At 32.6% G+C, this 20,427-nt stretch overlaps 2 protein-coding genes across 2 annotated transcripts; both read left to right on the top strand.

Annotated features, from left to right (window-relative positions):
* The first annotated feature begins 518 nt into the window (after window positions 1–518).
* Window positions 519–9,083, top strand: LOC105135579 (NOL1/NOP2/sun family protein / antitermination NusB domain-containing protein). Its single transcript, XM_011040500.1, has 18 exons — window positions 519–714; window positions 1,160–1,222; window positions 1,391–1,545; window positions 1,754–1,867; window positions 2,594–2,659; window positions 3,257–3,340; window positions 3,461–3,547; window positions 4,169–4,260; window positions 4,340–4,400; window positions 4,893–4,952; window positions 5,378–5,438; window positions 5,825–5,932; window positions 7,049–7,167; window positions 7,265–7,336; window positions 7,520–7,605; window positions 7,808–7,904; window positions 8,134–8,409; window positions 8,677–9,083. The coding sequence occupies exons 1-17, from the start codon at window positions 597–599 to the stop codon at window positions 8,263–8,265; spliced, it is 1,575 nt and encodes a 524-aa protein (XP_011038802.1). The 5' UTR covers window positions 519–596; the 3' UTR covers window positions 8,266–8,409; window positions 8,677–9,083.
* A 409-nt stretch (window positions 9,084–9,492) lies between these two features.
* Window positions 9,493–13,751, top strand: AHG2 (Polynucleotidyl transferase, ribonuclease H-like superfamily protein). Its single transcript, XM_011040501.1, has 7 exons — window positions 9,493–10,084; window positions 10,175–10,305; window positions 10,437–10,750; window positions 11,110–11,223; window positions 11,662–11,788; window positions 11,865–12,138; window positions 12,695–13,751. Exons 1-7 carry the CDS (start codon window positions 9,750–9,752, stop codon window positions 13,425–13,427), a joined length of 2,028 nt encoding a protein of 675 aa, XP_011038803.1. The 5' UTR covers window positions 9,493–9,749; the 3' UTR covers window positions 13,428–13,751.
* The last annotated feature ends 6,676 nt before the right edge of the window (window positions 13,752–20,427 follow it).

Genomic DNA, 20,427 nt, shown 5'->3' with positions numbered 1-20,427 from the left:
AATCATTTAAGAAAATATGATTATCATAAAAATAATTTATTATTGAAAATATAATATAATAAAATTATGATTTATTTATTTATTTATTCATCAAATCATTTCTTCAAATATATTTAATAATAAAATAAATAATATGTTAAATAAAATATTTGTAGCAATACAAAATCAAAATCTATATATAATTAAGAAGGCAAGATAACAATTTCATCACAAATGCATATTTTTTTTATGACATTTGCTTTTATATTTTCTAATTTTTAGATTAAATGATAAAAATTAATTTGATTGTATAATGGTTCCTTCCCCAAACAATTTCTAGATTAAAATCTAACCTAGTTCTTAAGAGTAAGGATAAAAATAAAATTGTAAAATATTTAAAGGGACATTCACAAAAAAGAAATTTAATTTGATTGTACCTTGGTCCCTTCCCCCAACAGTTTCTGTTGCTTATGCCTAGAAGAGTCTCAAAGACGACTGTCGTTTATTTCGAAGCCTCCCCTCTGTTAGTTAGATGATCTGTCGTTTGGCTTGCTGCTATCTAAAAAGGCTTCCTTCTGGATATCTTAGCAAAAAGGAAGTCTCAAGTGTTAATAGCAATGGCACAAGTGCTTTCCCTCCATGTTCTTTTCTCTGCAGAAATACACAAGGTTGGTCCTTCTAAGCCACTGAAGAGGATTCACAAGCCCAAAACATCTCTTAGCACCCGTAGAAAAGGTAAGCTCTCCATCACTTTCTTTTTGGTTGCCAAGAAAATACAGGAAAAAAGCTTGCAACTTTCTGTTCTTTTTAAGCATCCAATTTCCGAAATTCTCAACCTAGCTTATGCCACTATATAATATTTACCTCATATATATATATATATATTGGTGTGTTTCTTTATTGTGCTAGTCTTTTTTTCTTTTTTGATGAATGAAATTTCATTGATAAAAAAGAAACCAAATGGGAATTATACGATTGCATGGCAATACAGAATGCTACATTTTTGCAAAGAAAACTGTATGCAAAACTGAAATTGTGTTAGTTTATAGCTTCATTTTATGATGTTAAGTGAAAGATTGTGTTTTTTCAGGCTGTTTTAGTTCATTATTAGTGTATGTGGTCTTAATGGGATTTGGATCTGTTATCTTTCCCATGATTAAACAAATAGTGTGTTTTTCAGGTCCTCAGAGTCCCTTGCGCAAAACCCAGAAGTTGAATTTACAGGTTTCGCCTCATCGAGCTGGTATTCTCTCACTTGTGCTAACTCGAAACTTAATGCCTTGTACATGTCACTCCGTGCACACTCTTTTTGTTGCTGGAAAGATTAGCTCGCTTTAATAGTGTATTCTATAGGACTCATTTACTTTTTAGTACTCTGAAACTTATTTGGATTTGTCCATGTTTTATACAGTTTCTGCAGTAAGGTTGATGAGAATAGAGATGGGTGGTGCATTTGCTGATCTTTTGAATGATAAAGGGAAAGGGTCTGGTGATAATGAGATGGGATACGTTGAAAGAACTCTTGGGTTCCGAACCAAGGACCTGGATGATCGTGATCTTAGATTGGTACTAATGTTTTGTGTGCTTCCATTTTCGTTGGTTTTCAAGGCCTTCACTGTATTATTTGGAAGAATTTTAAACCTGTGTATGGGTTCAAAACATAGTATAGTTCATACATTCAGTTGTCACTATTATGATTAAGGGAATGCATCCTACTTGATTTTAGTAAACTCATCTATTTTCTTTTCTTTATTCATTCACTTATGAAACATAGGTTACGGTCATTGTTGGAGGCACCATTCGCTGGAGAAGATATCTTGATTATCTAATCGGATCATTGTGCCATGATGAGAAAGCATTCAGGAGCATGGAACCTCTTCTCTTGCAGGTAGTTTTGGATTGTGTACTTTGTTTTTTGTTATGTGTGATATTTTTTATTAGAGCAGCATGGAATGCAATATAATAGCTAGCTGGCACTTTGAGATATACAAGGAAGTTATTTTCTTATTTTTCTGTGTTTAAAATGAATGATCTAGTCCATGAAAGCGTGTCTGTTGGGTTTAAGATGTGTGGACTAGTCAATGCAAAAGTGGCCATGAGAGTGGAAGGTGTAAGACTGAGTACATCAGTAGACACAAGATGGTAAGATTACCTTTGGAAGTTTCCATTTAAAGGAGGTTGTAAGAGTACAAGGTGTAGAACACAGCTCACAAAAAGTGGACCAGGAATGATTGAGAATACTCACACTAATAACACCAGCCGGACTTGTCTACCTTATGGTTTGCTGTCATGGTCTGAAGTGTAACAAATATATCCAAGCTTTATGCTGCCATCATAGTATCCAATGGTGTTTACAGAATAGCTGTATATGCATTTGCCTGCTATCAATTTATTACTACCTATTTTATCTTAAAATGAAAGAATTACATAAACTAGTATTAAATTGTGTTCAAAATTATTTTGTTGATGTTTAGATAAAGTATAAGATTGTTTTTTTTTTTTGGTGAATATAAACTCAGTGTTTCATTTTATAAAAAAAAATTAAAGGAAAATATGTAATAATTTAAATTTGGGACCGGGTCTTTCCTCACATTTCTCTTCCCATTTTTCTTAGATTCTCCGGATTGGCTTTTATGAGATTGTGAAGCTAGACATGCCATCATATGCTGTTGTTGATGAGGTAAGTTTGTTAGAGCTTTTCTTTTTTGCTTTTTTCCTCTCTGTTTTACAAGACTTTTCTTATCTTCCTATGGTCATGTAGATAAAACCGGTTTTTACTTTGTCAGGTGTCTTTTTAGTGTTTGTAATCATTTTGGAGAGGTTAATCAGGATTTTTGCAAAAATAGATAAAACACATGTTGATGTGAAGTAACTCTCATATTTTGAAACTATTTTCAGGATGGACATGTTAATCAATCTTTTATTTAAAACTCGTGTTAGTTGGAAATAGATTGTTAGTGTCATATGTGAACTAGTTGTTCTAGGTAATTTTATATTCATGTTCTTTGATAAGGGAAAAATGATATAGGTAGACATTGCATTTCCTATAACAGCATGGCCAACTATATGGCTTATAGGAACCAATCAAAAGTTTTCTTCATTTTAGAGGAACTTCAAATGTACTAGTTTTAATTCAAGTGGTCTGGCCTGAGGTCAGATTCTGGCTTAAATTCTCATCTAGTGTTTCAATATTTGGATTTTATAATCTGGTCTATTGAAATTGTTTAGTGAGGAGTTTTTTTTTTCTTCTTCTGGATATTGCATGTTGTGACTGCAGAATGTGAGGCTTGCCAAAGTTTCCCTCAGGCCCGGTGCTGGCAACATGGTCAATGGGATTCTCCGGAAGCTAGTGCTGCTTAAGGTTTGCGACTTTATTCACAAATCCAGGACAAGGAAAAGAAGATTCGTTACTTATCTTATCATATGTTAAATCAAGTGGCAAGCCTCAGGGTATCATGTGTTACAAACATTTTGGATGTAGGGAAGTAACTCACTCCCCTTTCCTAAATTGGAAGGTGATGATCGCGCCCAAGCACGCGCCCTTGCCATCCTTCATTCTCATCCTGTGGTGAGTGCATATTGCAACTGTTGCCCTTCCTTGTTGTCAGCATAAGATGATTTAAATTGTCACTGTGAGTGTTGACATAACGTAAACAACCTCTTAAATCAATTGGTCAGTCATTGATATCTACATTTTCCTAAGAAATTGAGCCCATGAGATGTTTGTGGATTTCTGTAAAAACTCAAGGAGCTAGCTCTACTTGCAGAACAGAAATTCGAGTTAGTATGCTACTTGACATTTATGCACTAAAACTTGCATAAGTTCTTATACCTTAATTTATACTCAAGAAAATTCACCAGTTTCAGCTGAAATTCAATAACAAAATCATGGTCATAAACCTCATTCATGTACACAAATTCCTTGCCCCTTGGCTATGTCAAAATCTGGATAGATGCATGTCTTGAAACATCCCTTGTTTGATATGATAAGCAACAGAATCTGCAAGATGAATGGTTTATTAGGCTTCCTGCGCACTTTTTACTAACTTGGGAAAGACCTCCTTTGATTTAGTTGCGTTAGTAAAATATGCATTTTATTGTATGAGTTTCTATTTTCTTAAACAAAATGAAGTAATAGATTCATGTGGCATTCATGCTCACCATTTCACTATTTTTTATAATGTTTCAGTGGATGGTAAGGCGTTGGACGAAGCTTTTAGGGCAAGAAAAAGCAATTAAGCTGATGATGTGGAACAATGATGATCCCAGTTTCAGCTTGAGGTTTTCAGCTAAACTCTTTTTTTTTCTGTAAATTAAATCACATGTTTCTCATAAGCTTCTTTCCCAATACGGATCTCAGGGCAAACAGCGGGAAAGGAGTTACAAGAGCTGACCTTGTGATGCAGTTCAATATGTTGAAGGTGCATGATTTCTTTCTTTCTTTCCTTTTTTTTTTTTGGGTTTCCTTTAGTGCAGAAAAGATCAAGATTATTCATGGATCCTCTGCAGATGGGATGGAATGGGATAATTGGGCATTATTTAGGCCCTGCTTGTTTTTGCGTTTCAAAAGAGCTTTTTAAAAAAAATTATTTTTTTTTATTTTTTTATTAACTTCAAATTAATATGTTTTTAGTGTTTTCAAATCATTTTGATGTGCTGATGTCAAAAATAATTTTTTAAAAATAAAAAACATCATTGGCATACATTTTGATACGAAAGCTATTTGAAAAGCAACAACAACCACACTTCCAAACAGACCCTTAGGGTTGCATTTTTCCCAATAGTTTGGAACTATGGTCTCTCTCTCTCTCTCTCTCTCTCACACACACACACACACACATGCGCGCGCGCGCGCGTGCATGTGGGAACATGTCATGGGATGCTGACATTGATGATCTTTACTTTAACTCCAGGTTCCTCACGAGCTTTCTTTGCACTTGGACCATTTTGTCCGTGTTAAAACTGGACTGCAGGTATTAGTTATGATATTTCAGTCATATTTACACAGAAAGATATGACTGTTTCATAGTAGGTATTCAATGAAAATTGTTCTATCCAGTAGCAAGTTGCAGACATCAGCTTTACTCAATGGCCAACACAAGAGATGCATGTGGAGAGACTAGCTGCTATTTTTAGTCTTAAAATATCCATTTGATAGCTGATTTTTACATTAATGAATAATAAGCCTATATAATAGTTTTTTCTTAATTGATTTTGATCTTGTGGTCTGTTATTTTGTAGTTCTCCATTTGTAAAAAACTCAATAACAATGCAATCTGTTATCAGAAACACACAAACATGTGCATGAACATGTGAACACATTTAATGGTTGTTAACACATTACTCTTATCAGATCACTTATCACTTTACAGAATACTGATACTTTTCCTTGCTTCAGATTGTCATACAAGCTGGATTGCTGAAACAAGGTCTATGTGCAGTCCAGGATGAGAGTGCAGGTTGATATTTGTCTTACCTTCTGATTATCCCTGGAACAAAAACTATGGTATTCACTGCATGAACACAAAGAAGAAGAAAAATATACAAGAAAATGAAAAGTAGTGTGTTGGAATGCAGTAGGATACAGTGATAAAACATCCTAAACATTTGTAGTTTTCTGCTTTGTAGGCCTGCTCGCATGTCTAAACTATATAATGATCACATTAAGGCTAAGGTCAACCACTGTGATAACTGAATCTGTGTTTGTCAAGTTCATGTTTAAACCTGCTTGCATTTACAACTACAGGCTGAGTAAAATTGGAATTGACCTGGCTTTTACTTTTGGTTCAACTGATATTGGTTTACTCAACATGTCGTAGAGTATTTTGACACAAGTTTATTGCAGGTTTGATAGTTTCTGTAGTTGATCCTCAACCTGGCGATAGCATCATTGATTGTTGTGCTGCTCCAGGAGGAAAGACGCTTTATATGGCATCACAAATGCATGGCCAAGGTATTTTTAAACCAAGAAAGGTCATATATGCTAGTTCTAAGAGTTACTGCTTTTTAGCCTTTATTATGCCATTTCAACCTCACATCTTTCTCTCTCCTGCGCATTGCTTAAACCAACTGCCTCATCTCATCAGCTTGCATTTTTATTCCTTACTTTTACATTATAAGCCAATTGCAGTTGGCTTGTAGGTGTTGGTTCCACATTATTGCTTCTCTCCTTTTGTTACTCTATCCAGAGCTCTGTAAGTAATAGCAATATTATTCTAAACAAGTAATTTTGTACTTGAACAAAATTATTAGATTAAGAATAAAATTGAAGCAATCATAAAAAAAATTTAAATTAGAAAATGTCTGAACAAAGGAGGGTTAGTTTGAACTTGCAAAATTACTAAGGACTATTGTGAATATTTTGAAAAAATTAATTGGGGAAATTACACCCCCTCTCTCTTGCATTCAAGTCTGCCCCTGTGTGTGTGTTTGCTCTCTCTCTCTCTCTCTCTCTCTCTCTCTCTCTCTCTCTCTCTCTCTCTCTCTCTCTCTCTCTCTCTCTCTCTCTCTCTCTCTCTCTCTCTCTCTCTCTCTCTCTCTCTCTCTCTCTCTCTCTCTCTCTCTCTCTCTCTCTCTCTCTTGAGGAAGCCTTGTGCACGCACACACTCACAAAAATCACATTATGTTTTCTGAACTTCCAATGCTGTCATTGAAGATAATTTAGAATTGTAAGGATTTAGAACAACATTTAGTCCTCCAGGCATTCACACAATTTTACTGAGTAGACTGTATCTTTTAGGTGATTGTGTGCTGCCATCAACTCATAAATTTCTCAGTTACAAAACATGTTTTCTACAATTAATATGCCCACCATCACCATCCCATGGGTTCGCCTTTTCTTTTTAATGACAATTACTTTCCATTTTGAACCTGTAATTAAATTCTTGAACCAAGCCTTTCCTCTCTAAAAATCAAGTTCCTTACCTTGGTGGCCCAAGTTTGTTTTCACTGACTATTATTGATTGAGCTAAAAAAATGACTAAACTGTTCTGCTATAATGATTATTTTAATTCTTCAGTTTTCTAATGAAGTAATATTATATACTGTGGTGATGTCTTATGGATTATAGGCATGTTATATGCAATTGACATTAACAAAGGCCGGTTGAGAATCCTTAAAGAGACAGCCAAGTTGCACCAAGTCGATGGTGTCATTACCACCATCCTCTCTGATCTTCGCACCTTTGCTGTAAGTTGTTGTCATACTGTAAAAAACTGTAATGTCATCAAGAACAAAGCCTTTATAGATCGATTTTTGTTTCCTTTTCCTTTTCTTAAATTTTTAGGAAAGTTATCAGTTGAAGTCTGATAAGGTTTTGCTGGATGCTCCATGTTCTGGGCTTGGTGTTCTGTCCAAGGTAGTTTGTCTATCAACTAATATTTATAAAAATATTAGTAGCATTGGATTTTGATAATAGTAAAGACTTTGTTTAGTGCTTTTTTTTTTTAATCATCTGATGTTTTCCTCACTATTCATATCTTAATCTGGAACAAAAGATATACACAATAATTGTTGCAAGCTTTTTTCTTTTTTGTTAAAGAGAGCAGACTTGCGGTGGAATAGGAGGTTGGAGGATTTGGAAGAACTTAAGAAATTGCAGGAGGAGCTTCTTGATGCGGCTTCCATGTGAGATTAGAATTCTCTCTCTCTAATAACCAATATAACATCATCTGTTTTGGGAGGGAGTTTTATTAACACATTTTGTTGCTTATCCTGGATGCTTGATTCACTTTTTTATTTATTTGAAAACAATACTCATTGACTTTTCCTTTTGATCAAACATCTTATTTCTTGTGTTTCCTTGACAATTTTTGCTGTGCACTAGCAGATTGGTAAAGCCTGGTGGAGTTTTAGTATACAGTACTTGTTCCATAGATCCTGAAGAGAATGAAGAGAGGGTGGATGCATTTCTTCTCAGGCATCCTGTAAGAGCTCAACCTCATCTGCTATCAAGTCTGATTTTTTTTTTGTCTGCATTCTAATTAGAAGGAGAGATAGGAAGGTTCTTATAATCTGGAGATATTAGAAGATAATATTCAACTCTTCTGCAGTAACCCCCCGGGCAACTTCTCACTCAACAAATAGCATTAAAGAATTTATTTTGGCATTGAAGCTTTTTGGTTAAGTCTTGATAGTTTTTCAATCTTGTGTCAGGAATTTCACATAGATCCTGTTGACAGATATGTGCCACCTGATTTTGTAACAAAACATGGTTTCTATTCCTCCGATCCTGTAAAACATTCAATGGACGGTGCCTTTGCAGCTCGCCTAATTCGGACCTTGTGAAGAAATTTTAATATATGCAAATATTGCAATGTGAGGCCACTTCAGTGAGCAACCTGCATGGGACCACACTTTATGATTTCTAATGTTGTATTTCAGAGCATTGATTCTTGGAAGCACAATGAACTTTGGAAATATGGAGATCTGGTAAGTAATTTAGCTGCATTGATGGCATTTATCCTTCAACAATAAAGCCCTTTCTGATCATGTCCACAAAGCATGTCATTCCTGGTTCGGTAGGATTTTGATGTCACTATCATTTGATTCAAGTTTGATAATGGTTGCTAAACCACAAGTCCCATTCAGCTTGAAGTTGATCTGGAATGCACCTTTACAAGGGGAAAAAATATGCATAATTTAGGGACAGACAATTCTTATATGATTTTGTTGATTTATCTTTTACCTCCCTGACAGGATGTCCTTGGGGTTTGAATGGTCGGTCCACCATGGCAGTGAAAGTCCAACTTGATACAGAGGGCTTTATTGCTTCAGACTTCAGAAATACCTCGCCAGGAGATGGCATTTGAGAAATGCTTGAGAAGCTCCACTAAGAACGCAAACTAATCCAGTTTGACCAGGAGGCACCACAGCGGTTTGTGTACATTAACCAGATCATGGAATCATTGAAAAGATTTGTCTGCTTAATTGTGCGAAGGCAGGCTTCTTGTGTTACTTGAGACAATTCATACGTAACATGTATTATAAGGAAAGCTTGTGGCCCTTACAGAAGTAATATTGTAACTATATCCAACCTATGCTGTGCGCAAAAGCCAAAAGATGGTGCAAGTTGTGCGTTCCATATCCTTCATGATCTTAGCTGTCGTTGTCATTGATTCCTTAATCAACTCACTGTTGCAGTAAAAAATGCAGTAACCCAACAAGGCTGGTGGTTTGGCAACCACTACTACACCATTTTTAGTGCTAAATATGACTAGGAAAAGTTCCATAGAAAGCGTGATGCTATTTTGCACTAAAAATCGCGCACTAGAGAATTCAGCCCGGAAATGATTCCAGTATCTGTATGTTGTTCATGTGGAATGTGTGCAAAGCGCGCCCTCAAACACTTTATATATATCCAACCTGTAGAATTATGCAATGTGGTATAATATAGTACAATTGTAATACAATGTAAATATTGTGAAGATGAATATGATTCAAAAAATTATCCAAATCAAAGACGATTTTTTTTTTTGTGGAATCTATAAGGCTCTAAAACAAGATTTCTTAAACCAAAAAAGTCAAATGGATTGAAAGTGTCAAGTGAGAGCTAGATTTTGGGTCCTTTTGATATGTAAATATGATATTAGGGTTTTACAGATACAAAGATATTTTTGTTGAGTTTTTTTTAATAGAAATTTGTTTTATATGTAAATATGATATTAGGGTTAGTTCTAAAAATTGATTCATGTTTTGTTTCTCCTCCACACCACTATCCACACTTAAACCCTTGAAAAACAAAAACCCTTGTGGCCTACACAGACCAAACAATGAGAATGAGAAAGCATCAATGGCTAAGGACGGCACTCTCACGTGCCTACTACTGCACCTTCTCCTCTTCGTTCCCTCTAAAGCACGTGACCCAATCAAACTTCGAGTCCGCAGTCGCTGACCTGAAAACCCACCTGAAAGCCGCCGATTTCGTGGCCATCGACTTGGAAATGACCGGAGTCACAAGCGCTCCATGGCGCGAGTCCTTGGAGTTCGACCGCTTCGATGTCAAGTACCTTAAAGTTAAAGATTCTGCCGAGAAATTTGCTGTTGTTCAGTTGGGTGTTTGCCCCTTTCGTTGGGACCCTCTTCGTCTCTCCTTCATTGCTCACCCGTAAGTAGATATTTAATTTACATTTCTCGATTTGCAACATTGTAATAACCAAGTTTAGTGAAGTGAAGAATGTTGTTTTGTGTTGTGCAGGCATAATTTCTTTATATTTCCGCGTCAAGAGGTTCCAATTGATTCTTCCTCGTATGAGTTCCTTTGCCAGACGACGTCCATAGATTTCTTGGCTAAATATCATTTTGATTTCAATGTCTGCATTCGCCAAGGTTTTTCTTTCTAACTTCCTTCCATGGATTGCTTTCTTCCTCTTCCTCTTCCTCTTCTGCTGCTTCATTTGCCAGCACTTCATATGTATATGTATGTAAATTTGGGAACTTTCCATGCTGGTTAATCTCAGGAGTGCCTTATTTATCTAGAGGGCAAGAAGATGAAGCGTTAAGGCTCTTGAATTTGCGATATGAGAATGAGTTATCAGAACAAGCTAGAGATGTGCCATTGGTCAGCATTACGGATATCCTGTTCAGTGAAAGAATGAAGAATAGGTTGAGAGAATGGCGTGATGGGTTGTTGAGAGATACTAGCGGGGGGTCTCAGTTGGAAGGATTATTTTCAAATGACTCGAATCAACAATTTCAGAACATTTTTTACAAGATGCGTCCAGCTCTTTCTCTAAATGGCTTCACTTCCCATCAGCTTAGGTTGATTCAATCGGTAATTTTGCTCTATCTTCTCTTAATTTCAGTTGCAGATGTCTGTCACGCTTAAAGGTGCTTTTACCTATTGAACTGGAGGAACTATGTTGTTGACTATGCTAAGTACATAAGCAGCATGTACCTACAATAATTTGTTGATGATTCTAATGCATCTTTCTCATCTCTTACGCTGTTAATTGCTTGTTCCTTACGTGGGTTTTATGTTTCACCTTGTAGAAGTCTAAGCTTTTTATTCCCCTTAGGGCAGAAAATTTATCTGTTATCCTTTTGATACCACTATTTCTTTTTGAATAATGGTTCTATACTACACTAGGTGAGCACTGAAGCATGGTAACTGATGAAAATCAAAACATGTAGGTCACAAGGAAGCATTTTAAAGATCTTGCTTCTGTTCGTGTTGAAGGTGAAAGTTCTTGTTCCCAGCAGCTAGTTGTGTATACGGACTCAGAGAGTGATAGGGACTTGCTTAAGGTAAAGTACATTATCATTTCGAGAAAGATTGGTTGATGAGATCACTCATGTGAATTTTGAGTTTTCTAAAGTTGCTTTTGCCTAGAAGATTATTTGATATTTGATTTTGGATAAAATAGTTTTAATCTCTACTTTGTAGTCCAAATGTGGTTCTGCCATTGCTTGAGGTCTTAATGTTTTTGAGTTTACATTGGCTGTTGTTTTTAAGTAATAATTTTGATGGATGAAAGGAGCACAAGCTGATACAAATGCCAAGTAAGAGAAGGGAAAAAAAGTACTTATGCACAGAGAATGTCCACTATATATGTTAGCACGTTGGTGCTGCAACTGGTTAGGGAGATTGCCAAAATAAAAATGCCAATATGAAATCTGTATCTTTAGTGCCATCACTTGAACCCTCTCAACAATTCAGTGCTTAGCCTCTTTTTTTTTTTCCAGAAAGAAGTAATGAATGACTATCGTAGACAAGCAGAGATGAAGATCAAAGCTGCAATTGGGTTTCGACATGTTATTGACGTCCTTTCCTCTGAAAAGAAGTTGATTGTCGGTCACAATTGCTTCTTGGGTATGAATATTGGTTGTGCATTTCAAGATGTTGTCATCTTGATTCAGTATTAATTAAGATGATTTATGTGATGCAGATTTAGCACATATACACAGCAAATTTTTGGGTCCTCTTCCGTTGGAAGCTGAAGAATTTGTCTCCTCTGTTAACAAATGTTTTCCATACATCATTGACACTAAAATACTCTTGAATACTAACAATATACTCAAGCAAAGGATGAAGAAATCAAAGACATCACTCTCCTCGGCCTTTTTATCACTTTGTCCACAAATTGCTTTTGCTTCGAAGGAAAGTTGTAATCTGACTTTTAGCTCATCTGTTAAAGTGGAGGTTCAAGTGGATGATACAAGGTCTTTTTCTATCTCTCTCTCTCTTTCTATCTCTTGTATTTTCTGTAAATTATAAAATGATCTTGCATGATTCATTTTGTTGCAAAAGCTGCCTCCCCTTTTTACTTTTGAACTCTGTAAACGTATATTGTCTCATACAAAAGAAGTGTCTTTCATGTATGTTAAGTGAAGCGATTAAATAATAAAACCCCATTGAGTTTATAGTACTTGATAATTTGGTGTTAAAAGCACAAGGTATCAGCCCCCTACCAACCCATGATGTGAACACCTACCATTTCTAGTATGTAAGTGCCAGAATCACTTTGTGATGGCATTTTGTCTTATTAGAAATATAACTTTCAAAAATGTCTATTCTATGGGATCAATGTACTTATGCATCTACTTGGTGCCTGTTTTGTCTTCAATTCAAAATCACATTCTAGTAAAAGTTAACACAAGTAATTGTGTCTTGCATCTCACATGGAAAAAGAATGAATTGACTACTTTGCTCTTTGTTTTTGTGTTTATATCTGAGGAGAAGCTGCTCTTTTAACCAAGATTGAACATCTATTTTCAGGTCTTCCAGCTGGATTTCTGGAGTCAAACATGAAGCTGGATATGATGCATTCATGACTGGGTGTGTCTTTGCCCAGGCTTGCAATCTTCTAGGCATTGATTTTAAACTTTATTCACCATCTGAGAATTTGGCTTGTAACGAGAGGCTCCAGAAGCATGCTAACCTTCTATATCTCAGTTGGATTAATGGAGACATTATTGACTTAAGCACCGGACATAGAACTGCAGAGTCTTTGAGATGCAGAGACCTGAAGAAGTCGCAGACAGGGATTCTGTTTGAGAACATTGTTTTACTCTGGGGATTTCCATCTAAACTCAAGACAGCTGTGATAAAAGATCGCATCTCCAAAGTATTTGGCCCAACCTCTGTTACATCAATATTTCGTCTGGATGAAACTGCAGTTTTGGTGCAATTCAGTAAATTAAAATTGGTCGCTGATTTTCTAGTTGTGAAAGAAACCCTGGAGAGAAGTAATGATGCATTCTCTGTTTTGCATCCTCTGTCAACAATATTGGAAGGAGGAAATACTTGTGCTGCTAGTTATGAAACTTATAAAGATATCTGCAGTTCATCTGTATCGAAACTTCTCTTTGCAGATCAGGCAGAGGCAGTTGGTATCAGATGGAAGACCAAGTTGGTAGAAAGAAAGGAAGAGTTAGAAACCGAAGAGCAAGACAATTTTCACGAAGAAAATGCAGCAAATACTATATCAGTTTATGTGGAACAGAATTAGACTGGAAGGGAACATATAATAAGGGATAGCTACTTGATCACGTGATGAGGTTATTGATTCTTTCTGTGCTGCAGAAGTCTAACAGATTGGAACTACTATTTTTATTTCATTCTGGCCTGAAGCATGCTCAAAGTTACAGCATTACTTTTCAAGGGAAATTGGCCATTAAGAATGAGATTTCTTGTATACGAAATGTTAGTTAAGTAGCCAAAGAAATTAATTTGTATATCCGTATTCTTATTGTTATTTCTACAGCCAAATGGCATCTTTGTATATTCAAATTATTTCGTTGATGTGCAATGCCGGTGTGTATTTTTTTTTAAAGCACTGCTCTTTCAGTGACTACTTCTCACCAATTTGTTTTATATATCATGTACCTTTATTAACTATTAACCTAAGGGCTTGGCCTAGCGGTGGCAGGAGTCTCGCTCCTTTCGTTGTCATGGGTTCGAGCCCTGGAGTTGCACGTCTGTCAGCTCCGCACTGCCTTACCTGCCTGCTGGGTTTGCAGGGTATTTAGTGGGTCGTTGGGATTAGTCGTGGTACGCGCAAGCTGGCCCGGACACTCCATATAAATAAAATAATAAAAAAAAAACTATTAACTAAGAAACTAAATGGTGCAAGGGATTCATTGTGCAAAATACATGGTGGATCCCTTGACATGACATTGTTGATGGATGGTTTACTGTGCTGATTTGTTTTGTCATTTCTTGTTTTTTTTTTTCCAAACTTTAATTTCTTTATTTTTTTTGGCTACTAGCATAAGAAAGTTGAGAAAAAATTGTTATAAAGGTAAGAAAAAAGTTGTTATAATCTAACATTAGAAAAAGAAAATCTTTGTTACACCAATTACAAATACCAAAAAGGTTGAAATTGGTGTTAAATTATTATTTTTTTTATGAAGGGAGCTTACATTAGAGGTTTATTTATCATGAAATTGTCAAGAAAAATATATTTAATTTTAATAAGTTTTTTGATTTTGGATTGATTTCGAGTTTTTATAATAGTTTTTTGTTTTGTTTTTTTAGGCCAAAAATAAATTTATCAAGTTGCTTATGATGTTTTTTTTTTGAGTAAAAATAATAAATTAAAAATTCAATTTTTAGAGTGTAAAAGCAATCAACATGTTTTTTCAGTCATCATAGTGGCCAGAAACTAAACAATACAGATGATGCATTATCTATTTTTTTTTTTTTAAATTTGGGGTGGACAACAATGCAAAAAATAAAAGAGCCTAGTCGCGTAGATCTTAACAAAATAGACTAGGCGGACTGGCTTAGCTTGCTAGATTCAACGGTGCTTAGCTTTTTCTTTTGTTTTTTTTATAATTATCTTTTTTCTATTTTTTAAATTAATGTTTTTCTTATGTTTTTTAAATTATTTTATAGTTATATTTATATTAGTGCCCTTCTTATTCTTCATCTTTTTTTTTATAGAGCATTTTTTAAATGATGATTGCTTTTCTTTGTTATGCATTTTATTTATTTTTTTCTGATTTATCTATAATTTTTTTAATCTTTTGTATAGATGAACTTTATTTTTTAAAATAAAAAATATTTTTAGATAATGTTTCTCATTTATGCACCCTTACATAATATGTTTTCTTTTATTGTATTCAATCAATATAATGTGTGTGTGTCTATTTTTATTATTGTTTGATTTTTTTTTATTTTTAGATAATATTTCTGATGTGAGCAGCCTTGCATCATATTTTTTTCACTTTTATTTTATTCAATCAATTTAATATATGTGTCTATTTCTATTATTGTTTGATTGAATAAAAAATTATTTTGATAAATAAATTTAATAAACACAATCGGATAAATATTTTATTTTGTGAGATTAAATATCTTGATATAGTTCTCGATTTATTTGATTACATGTATACATAATTTTTTTTAATTTTCACTTATAATTCTTTTAACTATAAGAACATGTCAAAAAAACTTGTGCATACAATTGTTTTTGTTGGATAAAAGATATATTTGACCCATGATAAAATGCAGATTAAGTAACTAGTTACTTAGTAAAACTCATCTAAATTGAGTCATCTAATAGATAATAACATTCGGATTCTTTATGTACAAAGATGGTTAGCTATTTGTATATGGTGGTTGATTTCCCCATGAACCTTTAAAAAGTTTTCTTGGAGGATGAAGTGATTAATGACATAACATTAATAATGAAAGGCTATTTTGAAAAAAACAATAATTACCTTAAAATTTTATCTATTTTTGAACAAAATGTTAAATTGATTCTCCGACAGTGAAAGGGTAATTTAAAAATAAAAGTTTATGTTTTCAAAAAGGAGCATTTTGTTTCGTATTATGTATAAAAACCCATGATTCAATGTCATAAAAAATAATATACAACATCTAAACAAGTTATGATATTGCTTGAAAAACATAGTGTTTCTTTTTAGAGGCTAAAACTTATCAATATAAATAAATTATCTTTCATTAAAAAGAATTTTTAAAAGCATGTAATTTAAACTAATATGAAAGAATTTGATATATAAGGTTTAAAATGTATTTAAGGATTTAAAAACATAGAATTACTTATTCATTATGGAGATCTTTTAGATTTGTCACTTTAATTTTATCATTTTGATTGTTGATCTCACTTTAATTTTCTAAACCACACATCGTGTTTGGCCATTGACATTTTATCCTTTTTGTATCATTATCAGAGATATTTTAGAGAGCTTTTCATTTTATCCTTTTTACATCATTATCCTTCCTTTTATATTCTTCTTATTTTTTTCATCTAGAGAAAAACTTTCAAAGCTTGTCTCTAATACAAAGGGTGATTCTGGTATGGACTATTATCCAAGAAATATTTGAGGCTCAAAGGAGGGTGGCTAGAGATCTATTTTTGTTTGTGAATGATAAATCAAAGATGAACTTTTTTATCTCAAATTCAAATATATCCATATTAATAAATCTTAATCTTATTCAAAAATCATTGTTAATCAAGAAAACCGTGAGATTAACCTTAAAAAAAAAAGTGGTGGGATGAGTCAATCCATGAATTGAATACACACATTTAATTTTTATTTAAGTGTCAAATCATTTAACTATTTTAAATATAATTGTATAATTCTAAGTAAGATTTTTTTTTTAGAAGGTTATTGGGAATATAAAGGATACTTTTGGGTTCAAAAAGGAATTCTAGACAAGACTTTGTTTTTAATATTTTTGAGAATGAAAAATGAGATTTTAGGATTTAAGAAGAGAAATTTCCCCTAGCATCTATAAAACATATCTTGAAGTTTGACCAATTTTGAATGAATTTATCATGTTACTTTTAATTGAACATCTCTTGATTTTAAAACAAAAATAAGACAGAAAAATATGTACAGGAATGGTTTGACGAAAAACAAAACAAAGTTTTTTAAAAAAAAAAACTAAACATAAGAACGATTTTATTTGCAAGGTTCAATTACAAAAATGAATTGAAAATGCAACACTCCTTCCATTTTCTCATCAGTTTCTTCAGAAAAAAATATATATTTGGTAACATTCATCATATGCTATTTTTATCATTTTGGTTGGTCATCTATTGTGTTAATGATGGGTTAGTAATGATAAGTTATGTATTATTTCCTTCTGTAAATGCAATATGGCCTCGATTTACCAACTTTTGAACTTTATACTTCACACCCCACCGGTAATTGTGTAGGATTTGTCAAGTAATGGAGCAATGTGTCTTGTATTCAAAAGGTTTTGGTAAACCATACTAAGTAGAAGGTGCATGTCAATCCTAGTTGATGATATTTAAAAATTTAATGATACTATAAAACTCAATGATAATTGAGATGACCAGATGTCTTAGGTTTTCTAATTGAAGTCCATCTTCTAACAAACCTTATTGATGAATTTTTTTAATACTTTTGGTTTCTACTTATATTTAAGAAACTCAAATTTTTTAAAACAACAACCTTTAATGATAAGTGCATTTAAATCATTTAAACAAGGTCATCCAAGTCTACTCTTTTAATGATACTAAAGTTTTCCTCAATTTCATAGAACGTATATGATTCATCTTCTAATTGCTTTTATTCTCAAGGCGACATTAGATAGATAGCCAAGAACAACTTGGGTTGGATTCTATGTCATGGTAACAAGAACCTCTAATGAAAGAGGAGCATAAATTAGTGAGAGACATGCCTCAGTTTATTGGATAAACATTTAAGACTCTCTCATGATAAGAATACTTGAGAGGACATAGTGGGAGAGTTGTTAATGATTTTTCAAAGTAAAAGGAAGGCATTGTCATAATGAGTTATGATATAATTATTCTAATACATTAAGGTCTTTAATTGTTTGGATTGAAGAGTTTGTCCAAGTAAACCAATTAATCGAGTTGTTTTATTTTAAAAGGGTTTAATCTTATAATGGTGATTTTTCTTCATGTGAGCTCTCTTTTAATCTCCTATGGTTTGGTTTGATATGGACTTTCAAGGAAAACTAAGCTTTTAAATTATACTTCATAGTTGTTCCCCTCCTTCCCTATAATTGTTGTTTGTATTTAGAAATATGTTAAAATTACTCTATGCTAGATCTTGTCACCGTGTTAACATTTCAAGCACATCATGCTTATAAGGTAATATTATTGGGATACATTTTAAAAAAAAATTATAGCCATTACATATAAGAGTAGGTTAATTAATTATTCGGTTAACAGGTTTTAATAGGCTAAAATGAACCTTTGAGGTGTAAAAAGTATAGATTAAGGTGAAGCCAATCACCACCAAGCAGATTGTCCATAAGAATTTGGTAGTTTATGAGTATTTCTCATATCAATGACCATCAGAGCAACGCTAATATTTCATGCTAACCTAAAACAATTTTATGTGATAAGAAAGTGGTGTATAGTGTATGTATAAGCATCAATCCATATCCAATTTAGTTGAATAAAACAAACAAACAAACAAATAAAATGATGCATGAAACGCAAGCATATAAGAACAATCACAAAACAAATGTAAAATGACTTAATGATTAGTTTAGGCAAACAAGTATGATAAATACATTCAAAACTTGCATTAAAGCAAAAAAAAAAAATACATATTATCATAAAAATCAAACAAAAAAAGCTTAACACTAAAATGGTTTTAATGGCATTGTCATTCTATCATAGAGGATATCTCGATAAGTTAAGGGTTAAAAAGGAAAAATAAAAAAATGAGTCACCACCTAATTTTATAGTAAAACAAATTGTAACTGATATTTTGAGATTTAAAGTAAGGGATTGTTTATGTTGAAGGGAAGATGAAATCACTATCAAACATCCTATACAGAGTAAGATATTTCGTGCTTATTTTTAATGATAGAATATATATAGGGTAAGAACTTGCCTAAATTGATTAGTGTATTTGTTTTTTATGTTAAGAAAATGTCTATATGGACCTATAATAGTGGTTTATGAAAGCATGGATAAAAAGCATAATTTTTATGTTTGGAATATGTACAATAAACCCAAAAAGATGATAATAGTTAATTGGGTTTTGACCCATCCAAATTGATTATAAAGACATATGTCTAGCTAAAAGGCTTAATTATAACCTTTGAAATATAGGTGTTGGACTAAAAAAAATACACATGACTAATTGGACTTTGGCCCTTCCAAATTTATTATGTCTAAAATGAGTTTAAAAATAAAAATTCACACTTAGTGAGCTTTTATAAGATTGGATAGATCCAACTAATGTTTTTTGCCAAGGAAGTAGATTCTAACACCTCAAAAGAGATTAATGTGTGTCAACATGAATATAAAAATTTAAATGACAAATGAATTATCATTTGTTTTTTGTATTTTTTTATTTTTAAAAATGATAATTATATATATATATATATATATATATATATAATCTTATATTTTGCTTATTTTTCTACTTTCCCTTTGTTTTTTCAAAAATTATACTTTATATTCTGGAATGTATATGTTCATAACAATTTACATATTCAAGCTGGTATGCCAAAAAAAGTCAATTAATTTAAGAAAAAACACATAATAAAAGTAATATTTTATCAAAAATGGTGTTGTAAGAGTGATATTATTATTTTCTTAAACACAACTAACTCCTTAATTGAATATCTTGAATCAATATTAATTTTTAGAATTTCTAGTTTTCTCTAATAACTAGGTGATGGCATCAATTATCCAAGATATATATTTAGTCTAGGCTCATGTCAACCATACTATGACAATAAACGATGTTTTTTAAAATAAAAAACCTACCATGATCTAAAACTAATTTTTTAATAAAAATATTAAAATAATATCTCAATATATTTTATGTGATTGCATGGAAAAAATCAATTAATGTGATAAACTAATATCAAAACCTATTAAAAAAATAAAATAAAAAACCAAAAATTATTTTCATTAAATATTCACAAGAAATGTTTTAAGTTTATGCAAATTAAGTATATAATAAATGAAAAAAACTATTAACATTCCCATAAAAACAACCTATAACATTATTTAAAAACTATAGAAAAATTGAATAATAATTTAAATATTATGTTAGGTATTTTATTTAGAATGAATTTCAATTAAAATTCTAAAGAATTAAAAAAAAAAAACATTAGAAATAAGTCAAATACATGGGTCAAAGAGATTAGGCCCAATTAAAAAAAAAACGTGGCATGAGCAGGCCTCCAAGACTAGACACACACTTGATCTCTTTTATATTTAAGAGTATACAACATGTTATTTATCCTTTTATTTATATAAAAAAAACATTAAACATAAGTGACATGTTATTTATCGTGAGAGATAATGTATGTTAGACATGAGTTTTTTGGATCTAAAATCTATTTTTCATTCTATTTTTATATAAAAATATTGAATAAATACACTAAGAAATTCAATAAATTAATTTATAACCCTAAAACACTCCTAGATCGCTAGAAACCTAGCCCCAGTCTAATTTTTCCTAATAAGATGGAAGCTCAAAAACACCTTAACGACATTTCTCTCATCAATATCAATT

Source organism: Populus euphratica, unplaced genomic scaffold (assembly GCF_000495115.2).
Source record: "Populus euphratica unplaced genomic scaffold, PopEup_1.0 scaffold47.1, whole genome shotgun sequence".
Taxonomy (NCBI): Eukaryota; Viridiplantae; Streptophyta; class Magnoliopsida; order Malpighiales; family Salicaceae; genus Populus; species Populus euphratica.
This window is presented reverse-complemented; position numbering and strand designations above follow the sequence as displayed.

Coding starts and splice junctions, on each gene's coding strand:
- AHG2 (XM_011040501.1), top strand. CDS start 9,750: ATGAGAATGAGAAAGCATCAATGGCTAAGGACGGCACTCTCACGTGCC. Junction 11,224..11,661: donor GTGATAGGGACTTGCTTAAG/GTAAAGTACATT, acceptor TTTTTTTTCCAG/AAAGAAGTAATGAATGACTA. Junction 11,789..11,864: donor CGGTCACAATTGCTTCTTGG/GTATGAATATTG, acceptor TATGTGATGCAG/ATTTAGCACATATACACAGC.
- LOC105135579 (XM_011040500.1), top strand. CDS start 597: ATGGCACAAGTGCTTTCCCTCCATGTTCTTTTCTCTGCAGAAATACAC. Junction 715..1,159: donor TCTTAGCACCCGTAGAAAAG/GTAAGCTCTCCA, acceptor TGTGTTTTTCAG/GTCCTCAGAGTCCCTTGCGC. Junction 7,168..7,264: donor CTGATCTTCGCACCTTTGCT/GTAAGTTGTTGT, acceptor TTAAATTTTTAG/GAAAGTTATCAGTTGAAGTC.